Genomic DNA, 19,015 nt, shown 5'->3' with positions numbered 1-19,015 from the left:
GATCTGTGAGAGAACACATTTCTGTCATTTGAAGCCATCTGGTTTATGGAAATTTGTTATAGCAGCCACAAGAAACTGACTAAATATATTTGGCATAATGTTTGGGAAACACCAGCATTCGTTAATACAGGGAAGAAGTCTGGTTACAAAATTTAGTGTCCTAGAGTAGAAAGCTACCAGTGCAAGAAAGAATCTAAGTAATTTATCCACAAATTTCTCCAATTGTGAGCCCAGAGTAAAAGAAGCTCAAAATATTTCTTAAAATTGGACATATTAACAAGAAACAGCCTGGTTTTAAATTTTAAACTGGTTGTGATATTCTGAGACACAATTTTTAGCACCTTTCCTTCTAAGCTACAAGCCTACAAAAGATTGGTACCAAAGTCATTGTGTAATATGAGCAAAATCATGATACACTCTTGTGGGCAATATATACTTTTCCTGTAAAGATACTCTTCACTTCTGCACTTTGAGCTTGGGATGAAACTAATACCACTTTCCCAGGCAAAGTGAAAAGAAATCCCTCTTTCCACAGCTTACCAGGAACTGTTCAGGTGATAGGTCTCACTCAGGTGTGAGAAGCCCAGGACAGCATGTCCTATTGACTACCGATCACTCTAAAACTTGTCCTTGCGGGCGTGTGTGTATGGGTATGAGAGGAGGGTGAGAACAATGAGGTCCACCACTGTGGCAGAACATCTAACCCCTGCCCAGATATGACCCTCTATCTCAGGCTGTGCCCCCAACCAGACTCTGCCCCAGGAAGGCACAGGCATTGTGACCATCCACAGGGCCTTTCTGCTTGCAATGCAGGGGTGATTTTCTCCTTGGTTGCCACAAAAATGAGTGCGAAGCACCCTTCTGTTGCTTTCTCACAGTGGAGGATACCAGGTTCCAAAAATCTTAAGGTATAAACAGGTCTGGATGAAGAAACTTGGCTAGAATAGGAAAACTCTCACCTTTTCTCCCCCCTACATATTTATTTATTTATTTTTTATATTAAGGGGGTACATGGACAGCTTGTTACGTGGATAGCTTTTATAATGCATTAGTCAGGGCTATAAGTGTGCCCATCACCCAGAGAGTGTTCACTGTACCTGATAGGCAGATTTTCAACCCTCCCTTTTCCCCTCCCTGATTTCTAACTATTTTTACTTCTTTCTGTGCCCATATGTGCCCATCAATTAGTTTGAAATCACCTCCCTAATAGAAAGTAAATTATTTATTTATTTAGACAGAGTATCTCTCTGTTGCCCTGGCTAGAGTGCCATGGCATCAGTCTGGCTCACAACAACCTCACACTCCTGGGCTCAAGTGATCCCCCTGCCTCAGCCTCCCAAGTAGCTAGGACTGCAGGCGTGCACCACTACGCCTGGCTAATTTTTTCTATTTTTAGTAGAGACAGGGTCTCACTCTTGTGCAGGGCTCAGGCTGGTCTCCAACTCCTGAGCTCAAGAGATTCTCCTACCTCGGCCTCCCAGAGTGCTAGGATTACAGGTGTGAGCCACTGCGCCCAGTGAGAAAGTAAATTTTAGAGACTACCACGTGTCCTTTTTCAGGAGTTGTTTCTTTATTAAGAGAAAAGACTGGTTTTTCAATAAGCTTTCTTGATACACTAATTACAAAAATATAATTACAGCAGTTTGAGCCAATTTTGGAATAAACATACTATCAATGAGTATGCACATTAATTCAGCAACCCACAGACACCAGGAGCTAGACTTCAGCCTGGAATGTGAATAAAGGTCTTTAGGTGTGTGCTTTACGCCAATTGCATTTGCAGCTCCTGTGCCTAACAGGTATAATCGGTTAATATTGTTGGCTCTCTAAAGCCGTAGTCTTTCAGGACCATTAGCTTCCATTTGTTTCTCTAGCAAGCTCTGTGTATCTAGACAGCTAACCTAAGAAAACAATGGCAGGTAGTTTTTCAGGAAGCAAGTATTTTGATATTGCAAAATGGGTTAACAATGGACCAAGGTAGAAGTCTGCTGTGAGAGTAAGTTCCAAAGCACAGCAAGGCACTCTCTTTCAGCTTCCAGAATAGCTGAACATGGCTGGTGTCTCCCCATGGCTGAGCAGCCCTGTCGCCTGAGATTGGCACAGTCTCAGGAAATTCTGGGGACTGCCAGGAAGTTGCATAGCATCTTCCTTTGAGCCACAGAGGTTACCTCTAAGTTGAGTACACTTTGGAAAGTCCTCAAGAGTCATTGTTCTCAGTGTAGAAGAGCTTTCATCTCCAAGATGAGTTGAGCAATTGGATCCGAACAAATAGAAAAATATAAAAATTGTAAAAACCATATATTGACTAGGAATCAAATGCTTCTCCCTTCTCCCCACTTTTCTCAGTTGTTCTAAAGATATTTTGTTTGTGCATGTTGAACCTGCCCTTAAGGATAAAGTTTCTTCAGCAAACAGACTTGGACCATATTGTTTTTATTAGAGAAATCTGTCTTTTCTTTAAAATTGTAATAAACAAGGACTATAAAGCAGAGAGGGAAAATAAAAAGACTAGGGTAATTTTAAACTATTTAATATAATTCTAAATGGGTCCAAACATTTCCATCCCAGAGGGAAATTAAGCGCTGAAGTGAAAATGACCTGAAACAATGATCTAGTGTTATGGAAACTGCTCACAAGGATCTGTCTGTGAGAAGATTGCATTTGCTGTAGTCTCTCTGTACTGCTCCTCTCAACAGACCAGACTTACTGATCCAGGGCTACAGAGAACCAGACCCCAGGTTCCCTCAGCCAAGTCACTCTTTTGAATGGTCCACAGCCAAGGCCACCAACACCCAGAGGGGTGATGGGAGGGGCGTCTGGATGTGCCTCGGAACTCTTGCCACAACTCTTAGACCTGATGTGTCTAAATTTGCTCCACTAAGGGGTGGCAGTCCAGACAGGAAGAAGAGGATATGTTGGCCTGATGAAAGCTTGGTTTCTGAAACTGTAAGGCTGGACCTGAGATAAAATGAGCCCAGAGCAAGGAAAACCAAGTCCAGTTTGGAGCTTGCCCAGAACGCTCACACCAGGCCTGAGCCAAGGCGAACTGAGAGGTCAGATGCACTCTAGGGACCACCTGAGCGTGTGTCTCCACAAAGGTTAGTTTACCAGGTCCTAGAGTGATTCAGAAATAAATGGAGCCTTCTCAGACCCAAACCCCAAAGCATATTAAAATGCCCCAGCTTCCCTACCGTTTCTCTAGATTGGACCAAGAATGGATCCTCTGGCGAGACCAAACTCCCAAAATTGACCTTGAATGAAGTGTGGGAACAGGCTTGCATTTTAGTATGATGTTTACCCACATGACTTTTTTGGGGAGAGCCTATGTAATACATGGTCAGTCCAAGAAATCCTTTGAAAACATGGTTAGGCAAGGATGATTGAGATGTCCTAGCAAGTGCATCTCATTACAAATAGGTTAGTAACTCAACACTTTTAAAAATATATTAATCTCAAAAAAAAATATATTAATCTCTATGGAAATCCTATAAATTCCATAGCATCTCATCCCAAGGAAAGAAGGAAGAACTGACTTAAGCTCAAGACAAAATACATGAATAGTTAAGAAATGTGATAAGAGGTCTGGTTACCTCAGATGTGCCCAACAAGACACGCTCAACTGCAATACAACCAATGGTGCATTCCTGGACCTTATTTTGGGCACAATAAACTCTGTAATAGGCTTTAATGTAGGAGAGAAGCAATGAAGACTCTTGTCCTCCATACCGGTTCACTATTACAGAAACTTCAGATCTCTGAGCCTGGTCGTTTTTATTCAAGTGCAAAGCCTGACCTACCTCTCTCTGGAGATTGATGTCTGCTCCTTGCAGAACCAGTTCCCTCACACAGTCTATGTGACCAGCGTAGGCTGCGACCATCAGGAGTGTGGTGCCATGCTGGATGGGGAAGAGACAGATGAACAGTTAGGCCATCACTATGTCAGAGAGAGGGGTCAGCTCCACTCAGAACACATGCAAGGGCAAAGTTTCCTGCAGTGATAAAAGTGCCTCATAAATAATCTCGTAACACAGACGAGAGGGGAAAAAGCAAAGTGACAAATTGCTGAGGTTGGAATTTTCAATTTAAAAATTCACTTATTTCCATTACATTCAGAAACACAAATGAACCATAGTTACTGTATTTTAAGGCAGCAGTGAATATAATGGTCTCATTTTATGATTCACATTAAATGATTTCTGAGCTAAAACGCTGCAATTAACACACACACAAAAGGGTTAAATGGTACCATTGGTTTTCTGTATTTAAAAGTCTTTTTTTTTTTCTTTTTGTGACACAGGTCTTGCTCTTTCACCTGGGCTAAAGTGCAGTGGCATCATCGTGGCTCACAGCAACCAAACTCCTGGGCTCCAGTGATACTCCTGACTCAGCCTCCAGAGTAGCTGGCAATCGTCCCATCTGGGCCTTCCAAAGTTTTAGGATTATAGGCATTAGCCACCACGCCCAGCCTAAAAGTCTTTATCTTCAAAATTATTCAGGTAAAGACAAATGGTACCATGATGAAATGAGAGACTGCAGAACTGAGAGGCAGGAGCTGGGGGATCTAAGTCCACTTCTGTCATCAGCCAATAGTGTATCCTGGGGCAAGTTGCTTAAAATTGCTGGGACTCATTTACTTCATCTTTAAAATAAGGGGTTGGATGGGATGATCACCAAGGTCTCTTCCAGCTTTAAGATTCACATGAGGCATACCATGTGACGTCGACCCTTTCAACTGAAGTGAACCTTTGCAATTGTTTTCAAGGCCTTGAAATCACAATCTTAACTACCACCTCTGCATATTTAGCAACCTGCCTCTCAGAAGTGGATGACAAAGACAGATGGCTCTGCACGTGAGGAAGGCTCACTAGGTATAGGATGATTGAGTGAATTCTGGAGGCTTTGTGTTATTTCCATCAGTGGGATTTTGTGGGAAGGCAGTGTGTTGAGTGGTCACTGACAGTGTGATCTCGGGCACATTATGTAACCTTTCAAGTCTCATTCTCTTCTTCTATAAAATGGGAGAATAAAAAACATATTTGCCTGATTAAATTATATCAATAAGTGAGATAAATCAGGCAGTGTGCTTAGCATAGTAATGTTAGCTATCAGTTCAGTGACTGTTAGATTAAAATAATATTATGATAGTTTAGTAAATTTTAGGTTATCATTTGGCTTTTGTTGACTTCTGTGAATGACCATGCTAGTTTTGGGAAAGTCTTGTTTGCTTTATATAAAAAGTATGGGTAGAGTCAAGAAAAGCTACTGTCTTCACAGTAGAGCTTTATATTTCTTCTACCCCATCTGACCATATTCAGCATTTGGATGTAAGACCCTTACACAGGCTCTACCATCCATTATTCAGTTGAATGCCTTTCTTGGTATTCCGCAGGGTTGGCATGGCAAGCTTGGTATTATTAACTTCCTCTTTAATGTGACAAATTTTTATTTAGATAGCAGACAGGAGAATACTTGGTGCTATGGTCTGAATATGTCCCTCCAAAATTCATGCTGCATCCTAATCCCCATTGTGGTGGTATTAAGAAGTGGGGTCTTTTGGGAAGTGACTAAGTCATGAGGGCCGCACCTTCATGAATGGGATGAGTGCCCTTATAAAAGAGGTTGAAGGGAGCTCCTTGCTCTCTTCCACCATGTGAGGACACATTAAAAAATGGCCATCTATGAAGCAGAAGCCCTCACCAGAAACCAAATCTGCTGGTGCCATGATCTTGGATCTCCCAGCCTCCAGAACTGCAAACAACAAATTTCTGTTGTTTATAAATTACCCAGTCTAAGGTATTTTGTTATAGCAACCCGAATGAACTAAGGGACTTGGTTTAAAGCCAATCTGACTAGATAAGCTATGAATATACCCTTTTACATGAAAGTTGAGAAAATTTTTTTATCATGGGTCACATTGATCTCACAATAAAAATTAATCATGAGCCAGAGGAGGTACAAATCACTTAATTTGGTAATATTTAAAAATGGAAATAAAAAATGTTAGCCTTATCTGTTTTTAAAGGAAAGATGAATCAAACAACAAAGATACTTCTTCACAGATTATTTCAATTCAATTGACATCATGGTTAATTGAGAAAAAGTCAGGTTGGGACAAAGGAGAATAAAGAAGTGTTATATTAAATTGCACAAAATACTTTCTTCATATTTAAAACCTATTAGCTTGATCAATTTTAATTCTCTAAATATTAAGGTTACTTCATTTCATTGGATGATGTTAAAAAGTATCTTTTAAAAACTAACTGGTTTTGAACAGAGCATATATAAATGCATTAAAATGTAGTGAAGTCCAAAACAAAAAGGCAATGGAACACATACATTAATACATCTGAAAAGGCTAAAAGAATCTTGGCATTGCACACCCTGGTGGTAGACATGTGTCAGAGAGACAGGCAAAGCAAAAGATGTAAACATCATGGAAAGACAGCATTAATCTAGGAACCAAAGATGAACAGGTGTTAGGGAACCAAAGCTTTGGTGCATAGTGCGTGGCCTAGAGATAAAATATTTGTTCTTTATAATGCTATTTGTTGAAAAAGTCTGAACACAGTCATACTCCAGGTTAGGAACAATTCCCAAGAAAGCCCCACAGGCCTCTCCTTGCATTCCAATGGCTCTCGCAGGCTTCCTAGATGATCCTGGGGCTTGGCCCCCCTGGCAAGGGCCGTACCAGCCTAAAGATCAATTAGCACCATAAGAAACCATCCTGGAACCTGCACTTCACGTTCACGTGGCATGTGGAGGATGCAGAAACCCAGCCAGTGACATTCTGCAGGAACGAAGGACTGCACTGTTTTCAAACATTTCCCTGTCACCACCAGTCTTAGAGACCTTTTCAAAATAAAGGAGATGTCTGAAATTACCATTGCTTAGACTTGCTCCTTTGGGTTAAGGAATCATTTATCCAGAAAGCTTCTGATAGGATGAGTTGTTTTAAATAAGGAGGAGTTAACCTATAAACATATTAGTGTCTATTCATAAGAGCAAAATTTTTGTTTACAATAGCTTCTGGTCACTCGGCAGACAGGACAGAGTGTGAGCTCTGAGGGAAAGGAGGTGGTGGACAGATGACTCCTGATGGGGAAAGGGAGCTGAAAAGGCTGAGAGTGTGGTGACCAGGATGTGCGCGGCACTGCGGGGCAGCCCTGGGAAGCTGGAAGCCAGGAGGAAGCTGTAGGGATGTCTGAAAGGGGTGGCTTCAAGCAAAAGGGGAAAAGTGGTCATCAAAGTGGTCAGTGGGTGAGGCCACAATGACAACTGGTGCTTTTACCCCACAGTTTTGCCCAGCATGGGGTAGGAACTGGTCCAGTGAGACCTGAGTAAGACTGGGATGGCCAGGTCACAGATGCCCAAGACCCCATATCAGCCTGAGTTCTGGCAAGAAACAGATGGTACATTCAAATTGGGATGATTGGAAGAAAGTTTAATAAAGAGACTATTTATAAAGCTGTGGCCTGGGTATAGGAAAACTACAAAGAACAGTGTAGTACTGGCAGCTGGGAACAGCGGGGCTCTGGGACCAGCTGAGGCCTCAAAGGCACCAGGGGAAGGTGGTGGCTCCCAGGCAGCAGAAAGCAGGGGCACCCCTGCAAGATGGAACAGGCAGGGCGCTGTTATGTCCCTTTCCTCCCACCTTCTGACTCCCGCCAATGTGCCACGGGCCAAACCCCACTGCAGGCCGCTGGGCAGTCCACACAGTTCAGTCCCCAGGATACGGAACAAGAAGGGTGTGGAGTGGATCTAGAATTGCAAACCAAAGACATCCTGCCCAGTGTCCCAGTGGGCAAGTTGTGACAACTGCTGCTATTAATGTTTCACTCTTGGGCTGGTGGCAGATTTCATTTACCAAATCTGTGCAACAAAAGCTGGAAATGGAACACCGTATTTTCAGGAAAACCTTAAGCCTCCTTTGAAAACATTTTTATTCAAATCCTAAAATGAAAATATCTCTGCTCACTGTCTCCCCTCATCTGAGGTCCTCCTTGTCCCCACAGATGTGGACAAGTCCTATTGAGCACAGAGAAATTACTGCTTCTAGCTGGGGAGGGAAAGGGCTAAGGGGTGCCTGATAGTGGGCAGTAGTATCTATTTTTATTTCCCCTTCTAAATTGCCAATTAATGTATTTATGTTTGCAAAAGGTAACGAAAGGAAGGATAAGAGGCTGGGTGGAGGTTTTCATTTCTCAGTTTTCTCATCCTCGTAGAAAAAAACATAACTCCCACGTTCATGGCAACCCACTTGTGCTCTAAATTATCTCCATCTTTTCACGAAAGCAGTTGGTTTGAATTCTTTGCCTCGATAGCATTTTTCTTCTTTTTTCTTTTTTTTTTTGAGACAGAGTCTCACTCTGTTGCCCGGGCTAGAGTGCCGTGGCGTCAGCCTAGCTCACAGCAACCTCAAACTCCTGGGCTCAAGCGATCCTTCTGCCTCAGGCTCCCGAGTAGCTGGGACTACAGGCACGCGCCACCATGCCCGGCTAATTGTTTCTATTTTTAGTTGTTTGGCCAATTTCTTTCTATTTTTAGTAGAGATGGGGTCTCGCTCTTGCTCAAGCTGGTCTCGAATTCCTGAGCTCAAACGATCCGCCTGCCTCGGCCTCCCAGAGTGCTAGGATTACAGGCGCCCGGCCCAGCATTTTTCTTCTTATAATTTGCCAATTTGGATTCCCAGTGAAGTGCTTCTTTCTCTACTGTGGCTGCCTGCTGTTTTGTGCACGTGATTCCTTTCCTTTCTGACTTCCCCCAGTTATAAGTTCATAACAGTACCTTGGACATTTTGAAAAGGATAAAGTGAGCAAACGCAGGAACAAGTAAATAAGCATCATGAAGGGAAATGTCTTCACGGTGTGCTCTGGGCATGCATATACCGGATCCACCCGTACACTGTCTCTGCAGTCCACGTCCACCCGACCGCTGTTCAGCAACAGCTTCAGCAGTGCCAGGTTTCCTCTCCTTGCTGCCCAGAATGCAGCGTTGGCAAGTGGAGTTTCCTTCTGCAAGAACAAAATGAAACAGGATCTTAAAATCAACATTTGTTAACATGACCACTTTTATGCAAATAGATAATACCATTCGAAAGGGAGAATTTCCAGATGTGTTGTATCATTTGAAAGATTGTTCCCCCAGCAATAGACGATTATCATATATACACTTGGTTACACAATGTACTGTTTGATCCCAGACACCTGAACCACAATGTGGTTATGTGGGCCATGTTGTTAATACAGCGCTATTAATAACCTATTTCTCACTAATGTTCTCACCTTCCTGCCTCTGTTGTATCTTTGTTCACACAGTTTCCTTTTTACTTGAAATGAATTTTCCCTCACCCTTCAAGGCCAAGGTTCTTATTTCCTCCCTGAAACATTCCAAATCTCTTTTCACCTCTAAGCAGAGCAAAGTTTCTCCCAATTCCACCTCCCAAAGGAGTTTACTTGCCCCCCCTCCCTTTATTTCTTGGGGGGTGGAGACAGAGTCTTGCTCTGTCACCCCGGCTAGAAAGCAGTGGCATCATCTGCCTCTTTTTATGCCCTCAATGCTTTCTATCTGATTCCAGCTATCTGGATAAATGCCTCACTTTCCCTCCACCTAATTTTCTTTGCTTCAGCTATAACTGCCAGAGGTTTTAGTTGAGAACCAGGAACTTTGGGCAGAGAATGCCATTACGTGTCCTTGTATGGATCCTTCACTCCCTTGCTGGGTCATTTTAAAGCTGCAAAGTTAGTGTTTGAGCCATATCTAGGGAAGGCATAGAACTGGAAAACGGTCTTCCAAATGTGTGGCAGAGCTGACTGTAGTACAGTTTCCTTTTCTCAAACAAATCGATTTGGATTTGTAGAGAACAGTCCAGGAGAAGGAGGACTGGCTTTGGGCCCGGAGAGCTCTGGGTTTCAGCCGAGCCCCAGGCAAGTGACTAGGCCCTCAGGAATCTCAGTTTCCTCCTGCTTAGATGGAGATCATAGCACCTGTCTTGAAGTTCATGATAAGGATTAAATGATGGACATTGATTGCCTCATACAGTGCCCAACACACCGTAAATGCTGACAAGTGTTAGTTTCCTTTCCTCTGTCTTCTTTTCTTTACAAAGTCAATCAATAGAAAAAGTTAAATTCATCTTTTTTTTTTTTTTTTTCCCAAGAAAACACCAGCAAGTAAGGCAAAATTAAATTCGGGGTACTGGTACTAATAAAGAATTGTGCTGGTTTCAGGATATTTCATAGCATTCACGTTGTTTAATGAAGGCACTTTTTTGGATGGGTTTAAAATATCTACTGACCCAAAAGGACTTTTATGCATTATACATTTTAACTATGTTGATATTGTATTAATATTAAATACAACGCTATACTAAGTTAAAAAGAAAACAATCAACAATTCCAGCTGCTCAATGGAGCCATCTGAAATGAAAGGACAGTGAGAGCAGAGTGATGACAATATTTGCTGGAGCCAGGATTGCATTTCAGAAGTCCTTCAGCACAAACACAAGCTTGAGCACTTGTGCATACTTGGATAAAAGAATGGCAAGGCAGGGAGAGATAAGCAGATAGCAAACATACTTGGAATAGTTTCCGGCTCGTTCCGGAGGGAAAAAAAAAATCACCTCACATTTCAGATTAACAATTTGCCTTCTCTGAGGTGTAAATTTTACTGTCCTATAGTTTTCAAGCCAAACTGCAACTGTGGTGCTCACACCAGTGTTGGTGCCTTGGTGCCAGGCTGGGTCTAACTTGTTACAGCTGTTAGTAACTGGGTGAAACAATGTAACGGCAAGGCAGGTTTGACCTGTATAGTAAATCACCCCACAATGCCCTTTTAACAAAGAGAAAGCACAAGACCAGAATGAAGTCTGAGAGGGTGAATTAGGGAGAGAATTTAATATGCACCACGGAATAGCTCTGCTGGCTTTACCAGAAACGTAAACACATGAGAGTGATAAATTGTAATTCATTTTCAGTGACTTTGTTGTTTCACTTTAACCCCAAATACCTTTGAAAAACCAGTTGCAAATAGCAAGTGTCTATTGTTATAAACAAGCGCTTCAGCCAGGGCCTTTCCTCCCTTTAAGATGGTCTTGGGGTGCTTTCCCTACTGGGCTGCACATCCTGGTTTCCTATAAAGTTCTAGGAACTGAGCTTTGTGAAAAGCTATAAATATCTCATTTTCCCTCAGAGGCTTGATTTCCTGAAAGGTGGAGGCATGATAGAGTAAGTTGATTTGGGGTAAGAAAGAGCTGGGTTCAAGCCCAAATCAGTTCCGAGCTCTGTGACTCTGGGCAAGTTATTTAATAATGTATAGTCCCTCTGTTATGTGTTGTTGGAGGATTAAATGAGGTAATACCCATAAATGCGCTTAGTATACACTCATGAAGTGGTAGCTATAAATGCATAGCCCCCACAGCTCTTTAAAATACTTGTTCAGGCAAATTCATTTACTTGGTCACTAGCATGTGCTAGGGGTAGTGGCACTTGGCAGTGCCACAGTGACTTAGCGCCTCATAGGAAAATAAGTCATGTCAACAGGCATCATAAGGTATGACAGGTGCGAGAGCAGGAATGCAGCTGCTTGTGGTGAGAACACGAGCCAGAGAATGGTCAATTCTACCTGAGAGGGTGGCCAGGAATGGTTTCAAAGGAAAGGAATTCTTCCTTTAACTTTTTTTCTTTTCTTCAGTCCATCAAGTGTGCATGGAAAGGAATTCTTTTTTTTTTATTTCCGTGCCCCCCACCCCAGCCCCGGAAAGGAATTCTTGAGACGAGTTATGAAAGATGAGCAGGGGCCTGGGTAGACAAGGGGTGCTGAGCATCCCAGGCAGAGAAGGTGGTGAAGCAAAGACTTGGAGGCTTGCCACAGTGTTCTCGGTGGGCATCACCTGCTTGGCAGGGCTGGGGAGAGAGGGCAAGAGCTGATGCGGGGCAGGTGGTCAGGGCCAGATTCTGGGGGCTCTGCTGTCCACGCTACTGAGTTTGGACTTCATCGTGGTGGGCGCTGGAGAGTCCAGGAAGCATTTGAAGGTAGGGAGATACTATCTGTTTTGCATTTCAACAAGAAGCCTGTGGCAGCCTCAGGGAGAAGGGTGGAGGTCTGGAGCCAGACTGAGTTAGTATCCACAAGGGTTAGGACACCACTGCACAGATGGGGCAAGACACGGTAAAGGCCTGAGCCGAGGCAGCAACAGTGGAAATGAGAGGATGGAACAGACTGGAGACATTTTAAGGAGCTAACCTGAATAGTCTTGGTCTGTGATTATACGTGGAGGAGAGGAGGGAAAAGGAGAGTGGCCTGATTCCCAGATTTCTGGTTCAAGTGACTGGTTGCTTGTGGTGCCATTTGAGAAAGTGGACAATACTATATGAAGGACAGGTTTTGGGGGGAAAATGATGAGCTCACCTTTGAATATGCTGAGTTTCAAGTGCCCGTAGGACACTTAGGTGGAAATGTCTAGCAAAGAAATGGGTAAGTGCTCTGGTCACACTGTGGCTGACACATTTATTGGAGGTCAGGAATCTTGAATTAATGCTTATTAAGTGCTTACTCTGTTCCATGTGATACAATCTCTGTGTATACCAGCTCTTTAATCTTTACCATAGCTCAGTGAAGTGGGCACTATGACTGTCCCATTTTACAGAGGAGTAAGAAATGGCAAGCCAAGCTGCAGTGCCAGGCAGTGTGTTGTTGAGGCTGCCCTTTTGACTATCGATCACACTGTTCTGCTTCCCGAGAAATTCCTCCTCTATAGACTGCAAGAAATAAGGCAGCAATGACCCCCAATGACCTCCTTCCTGTCATCCACCCCAAGCTCTTCCCTGGCCAAGATGGAAAGTCCCCAGACTCTCCTTCTGTTTGGGGTCTACATACATCACATTCCCTGGATAACTTCTAAATCTCTGGGTACAATATGCACATAATCATATTAATACATGGCGTGGAGTGAGACAGGGGCAAGGCCTTTAGCCTTTAAAGGAGATCATGCAAGTGAAACTGCTTTATACAAACTGTAAAGCACTGTACCAAGCATGCTATTATTATTTAACCTCTTTCTTGATTTTTTCTGATCTCAACAATAAGGCCAGTGAGCCCCCCTCAGGCTTGCTGGTTGCTACTTTACGAGTAACAACAACAAGAGCAACAAGAACTAAGGTTGGGATCTTGCTCTATATTAGGCAGTGCACTAAGCATTTTAACTGCTTTAACTCACTTAATTCCCAGAACAACCCCATGAGGTAGGTACAGTCACACCCTGTATAATGATGTTTTGGTCAACAACAGACTGCATATACGATGGTGGTCCCATAAGTTTTTTTTTTTTTAATAAACTTTTAATTGTCATATATAACATACATACAAAAAAGTATACAAATAACAAGTGTACCGCTTGATGAATTTCCACAAAGCCTTCAGTCTACATTAGACTGCATTAGACTGCAAAGCCTACATTAGACTGCATCTCCAAAAAATAAAGACATTCATGTAGCCACAATACCACGAAATCCAATTTTAGAACAAAATTCTTGGGACAATGAGGTGATGAAAGGAGGTGTCTTGCCCTACTCTTGGGCCAATATATATTTAACTTTCAATGACTGCTCATTCTTTGCCTTGTTGTTTGTTAAGGAAGGGGTGAGAGAAGAGAAAATTTAGTTTTTTAGTATTACTTTTCTTAATTACTTGGATCATATTGCTGGACTGAGGGCTCAATAAACAACTAGGTTTCAGGTAAGAATAAAAGTCAGTTGTTATTGTAAGATTACAGTACAGTATTTTTGCCATACCCTTTCCATGTTTAGGTATGTTTAGATACACAAATACCATTGTGTTACAGTTGCCTACAGTATTCAGTACAGTAACGCACTGTATAGGCCTGTGGCCTGGGAGCAATCGGCTATCCCATGTACCCTAGATGAGGAGTAGCTGTGCCATGTAGGTCTCTGTAAGTAACCTTTATGATGCTCACGCAACAGCAAAATTGCCTAACAATGCATTTCTCAGAACATATCACAGTCATTAAGTGACACATGACAATATTACAATTATTCCCATTTTTAAGCTGAGGAAACTCACTACAGAAGTGAATTACTCAAGGTTAAGCAGTTAGGATCTTGGCTCATCCAAGGAACAGACTCAGGATTCAAACTTAAGTCTTTGGATCCAGAGCCCAAGATCTTATATCTTACATTTTGTGAGAAAAATTGAGTGTAAACCTCCACATTTGCCATATTTTCTTCTCTCTCTAAGTCTCTCCATCCCCTACTTTACTGCCAGAATTTTGGCTAATACACTGCTCATCAGCACGCTACTAGAAATTGTACAGGAAGGAAGGAGAGAGGAAACAAGAAGGGAAATTGTTCTGTACTGGTACAGAACTGGAATTCTGATGAAAAGCTAAGAGGAGGTAGAGATTTCAACTATTAGTTTACAAAAGGGTTTAGTGTAATGTGGATTTCAATTGTGCATTCCAATCATGAAAATATTAGCTTTATCCAATAATGAATTTCTGTGATATTAGAGGCTACATAAAGATATAATGATGGCTTAAGAAGCCATATGTAGAAGGATGTTTTTGAAATATCACTAGCTATTCTAATCCATTTTCCCACTTTGTGCAAATATTTGAAATTTTCAGAATGTTTAATTAAGTCTAAATACTGTATTTTCAGTATCATTACACTTCCATAAGTGATAGAAAACTGAAGAGAAAAAGTGATTTACCCTGGGCATTCTGCTTTAGAGGTAAGCCCATACAACACTGGCATTTTCAAATTCAGAACTCAAGACCATGTTTAAAGTCTGTTTAAAACATACACATCTAAAATAGGCAAATCTATAGATATAAAAAGTAGGTTAACAGTTCTTTAAAGCTGGGAGGTTTGGAGGTCAATATTAATATGCCTGCTAATGGGTATGAGGTTTGTTTTTGGGGTAATTAAAAGGTTCTAAAAATTTTTTATTTTTCAAATTCTTTTAGAGACAAGTTCTCCCTCTGTTGCCCAGGCTGGAGTACAGTAGAGTGATCACAGCTAACTGCAAACCTTGAACTCCTGGGTTTAAGTGATCATCCGGCCTCAGCTTCCCAAAATGCTGGGATTACAGGTGTGAGTCACTGTGCCCTGCCCAGGTTCTAAAATTGATTGTGCTGATGGTTGCACAACTCTGCGAATTTACTACAAACCACTGAAATGAACACTTTAAATGTGTGAATTATATGGTATGTGATTTGTATCTTAAAGTTGTTAAGAAAACATATATGGTTTTGTCAGTTTATTTTCCTGTGGCTCATTCAAATAATATAAGCTGGTTGGTGAACTGGAGTTAATAATGAGATAATTTACATACTCTCACGGCAAGGATGATGCGTACAGGTTCTTGTACTTCTGGCCCAGGAGGGACTGGTTTCTATCACTAAAATGAAACATGGTACTGAGATGCTTCGGCTTCTTGGGTAAGACATGGGAGAATAAACACCCAGACAGTTTTGATTATCTAGCTATGGATATCTCATCTACTATGGTAGCCTCCCCACCCCCAACTGTGTTAGGGCTAACACAATTAGGCTTTTGGCACCTTCAGCCTTAGAGAGCAAGTCCCGAGTAGTTGAAGTAGCTGTTACAAAGTCAAAAGTCAATGTACAGAAATCCATGAACTTTATTTCACAAAAAAGGCTCAGACCTGCACTCTGAATTTGCTTTTACTTTAAAAAAATAATTCTAATAAATATGTGTCTGTTTTCCCAACCAGAAAAAACTGGGAGCGGCCAATTGTTAAAAGGAAGTTGCTGGAGGCAAACCAGTGAGAAGTGACTGCTAACAGCATGATGGAAAAACCATACAAAGTAGATGCCAGGGGTCCCTGTGGTTCAGATGCAAATAGCCTACAGACAGTAATTCTCCAGCAGGCCTAACTGTGATTTATAACGCTCTGTCTATTCTCCCACAGACTTGCCCAACAACGCTGGGCCTTGTTACACGCAGGCTCCAGAGGTCCACAGCCCAGGGCCCATGAGCCTTTCATCAGCCTATGAAAATGAAAAAGTTAAGCTATGGCTCCCAAATCAAAGTTAGTAAATATTCAATTAAATAGCTACCAAACATAACATCTTGTCAACTTATTAATTGCTAAATTTGGTATTCATAAAATATTGATGACACATGAAAATAATTTATCATCTAAGTTATTCATAGCTAAATAGTTTTAGAAGAAATATTATAAGATCCTTTAAAAAATTTTGCAATAAAAAGTCTGTCTTGGCCAGGTACAGTGGCTCACACTTGTAATCCTAGCACTCTGGGAAGCCGAAGTGGGAAGATCCCTTGAGGTCAGGAGTTCAAGACCAGCCTGAACAACACAGGGAGACCCTGTCTCCATGAAAAATAAAAAATTAGGCAGGCACGGTAGCATGTGCCTGTAGTCCCAGCTTCTCAGGAGGCTGAGGTGGGAGGACTGCTTGAGCCCAGGAGTTCGAGGTTACAGTGAGCCACTGTACTTGCCACTGCACTCAAGCCCTGGCAAACCGAGTGAGGCCCTGTCTCAAAAAAAAAAAAAAAAAAGTCTTCCTTATTATTGTGGGCTATGAGTGCATTTTAATATGTTTGATATGATATGAGGTGGATGAAAGAATGTTACAAAGGCAAGTCTTAGACTGGCAAGGGACTCTGCTTCCCTCCCCCAAACCTTATCTCTTTCATGGTAAATCAACTACTCTTCATCCTTAACCTGGCACAGAGCACTCCTCCTCTGTTCCGGCCCCAGTTTCCCCAGCATCCCTTCCTGGTGGGAGCAGGGCCTTCTCCCACACCAGCACTGTGGAGGGAATGGGCCCACCGGGCTTCCAGGCCACTGCCCCTCCATTCAGGTGTACGAATCTCTGTTCCTTCAAGATGCAGACTATTCTACCTTCTCATCTAACAGTTCTCACCTAACAGTTGTCACCTCCTGATCATTCTTCCTTATTCAATGAAAATTTTGGTACCTGGCTTGGCAGATTCCTTTTTACCCACCCCAATCCCGACCTCATCTTGGCTTTTGCTTTACAAAACATCAACACTTGACCTCACCTCCTGTCCTTTTACCTGCTCCCCCTAGATGTTTCCCCCCCACTGTTCTAGCTAATCCCTTCAGCTAGAGGAGCCCTGCTCAGGCTCACTGTCCCTTCATCCCAGAGAAATTCAGTCACTGACTCAGCTCAATCATTCCCTCTACTCCCAAGCCTTCTCAACACTCCCTATCATCATTTAAAAATATCTTTTTATTGCGATATAATCCACATATATAAAATCCATTCCTTCAAAGCATACAATCCAGTGGTTTTTGGTATATTCATAAGGTTGTGAAACCATTACATTATCTTCTAGAACATTTTTATCACCCCAGAAACTCTGTACCCATTAACAATCACTCACCATCCCCTCCTCTTCCCTGGCCCCTGGCAACCACTAATCTACTTTCTCTCTCTGTGGATTTGCCTATTTTGGACATTTCATGTAAGTGGAATCATACAATCTGTGGCTTATTGTGTCTGGCTCCCTTCATTAACATAATGTTTTCAAGGTTCATCTACATTGTAGCATTTATCAGTGCTTCATTCCTTTTTCACGGCTGAATGATATTCCATGGTATGGATATACCATGTTATGAAATTAATGTTTGTGTTCCCCTCAAAATTCACATGTTGAAGCCCTACACACCAATGTGTCGAGGGCAAGATCCTTGACTAAAGTGGTCCAGAAAGCAGGGCCACAACTCCAGTGAGTCCCAAAGACAGAGCAGTGAACCAATGAGAACTATTCTTGAGCTTTAAGATCTAATGGTATTTACCTTGCTACGTGTTGGACTTGCTTGGGACCCATCACCCCTTTCTTCTTTCCAATTTTGCCCTTTGGAGTAGAAACGTCTATCTCCTATGTCTATCCCACCATTGTATTTTGGAAACACATAACTTGTTTTTGATTTGATTTCATAGGCTCACAGCTAGAGAGGAATTTGCCTCAGGATGAATGGTACCTTGAGTCTCACCCATATCTGATTTAGATGACATTTAGATGAGACTTTGCACTTTAGACTTTAGAGTTGATGCTGGAACAAGTTAAGACTTTTGAGGCTGTTGGGATGGAATGAATATATTTTGCATGAAAGAAGGACATGCAAGGGGGCCAGGGGCAGAATGTTATGGATTGAATGTCTGTGTCCTCCCCACCCCCCAATTGCATATGTTGAATCCCTAACCCCCAATATGATAGTATTAGGAGGGAGAGTCACTGGAAATTAATTAGGTTTAGATGAGGTCCATGAGAGTGGAGCCTCCGAGATGGAATTAGTGTCCTTATAAGAAGAGGATGAGACACCAGGTCTTTCTCTCCTTCATGTAAGGAAACGGAGCAGGCGGCCATCTACAAGCCAGGAAAAGGGCTCTCACCGGATATCGAATCTTCTGGCACCTTGATCTTGGACTTCTCATCCTCTAGAACTGTTGAGAAACAAGTATCTGTTGATTAAGTCTCTCAATCTATATTTACAATGCATAATGCATTTTCTTTATCATCAGTTGATGGACATTGGGATCGTTTCTACTTTCTGGCTAATATAATATGCTATGAATATTTGTGTACAAATTTTTGTGAGAACGTATGTCTTCATTTCTCTTGGGCATATACCTAGGAGTGGAATTGCTGGGTCATAAGGTAACTCTATTTAACTTTTTGAAGAAAGACTAGGCTGTTTTTTAAAATGACTGTATCACTGTACATCGCTATCAGTAATATATGATTGTTCCAATTTTTCCACATCCTAGCCAACACTTTTCATTGTCTGTTTTGTTGATTGAAGTCATCCTAGTGGGTGTAAAGTGGTATCTCATTGTGTTTTTTATTTGCATTTCCCTGATGGCTAAAGATGTTGAACATTTTTTTCAGGTGCATGCTGGCCATTTGTACATCTTCTTGGGAGAAATGTCTATTCAGATCCTTTCCCTATTTAAAATTGAGTTATTTGTCTTTTTATTGTTGAA

General features: G+C 42.0%; 1 protein-coding gene across 2 annotated transcripts in view; it reads right to left on the bottom strand.

The window, feature by feature from the left end:
* Window positions 1–19,015, bottom strand: part of ANKRD29 (ankyrin repeat domain 29) — a 50,302-nt gene that overhangs the window by 28,136 nt on the left and 3,151 nt on the right. The window contains exons 2-3 of one of the 2 annotated variants that reach the window (XM_012662680.1): window positions 8,901–9,011; window positions 3,798–3,896 (exon numbers count right to left, since the gene is read on the bottom strand). In XM_012662680.1, the coding sequence (XP_012518134.1) occupies window positions 3,798–3,896; window positions 8,901–9,011 (210 nt within the window). Of the gene's footprint in view, window positions 1–3,797; window positions 3,897–8,784; window positions 8,826–8,900; window positions 9,012–19,015 lie in introns of those variants that run through there. The other variant, XM_012662681.1, reaches the window with a different exon arrangement.

The sequence above is a fragment of the Propithecus coquereli genome, unplaced genomic scaffold (assembly GCF_000956105.1).
Source record: "Propithecus coquereli isolate 6110/MARCELLA unplaced genomic scaffold, Pcoq_1.0 Scaffold773, whole genome shotgun sequence".
Taxonomy (NCBI): domain Eukaryota; kingdom Metazoa; phylum Chordata; class Mammalia; order Primates; family Indriidae; genus Propithecus; species Propithecus coquereli.
Note: the sequence above shows the minus strand (reverse complement) of the source record. Positions and strands in the feature narration are given on the sequence as shown.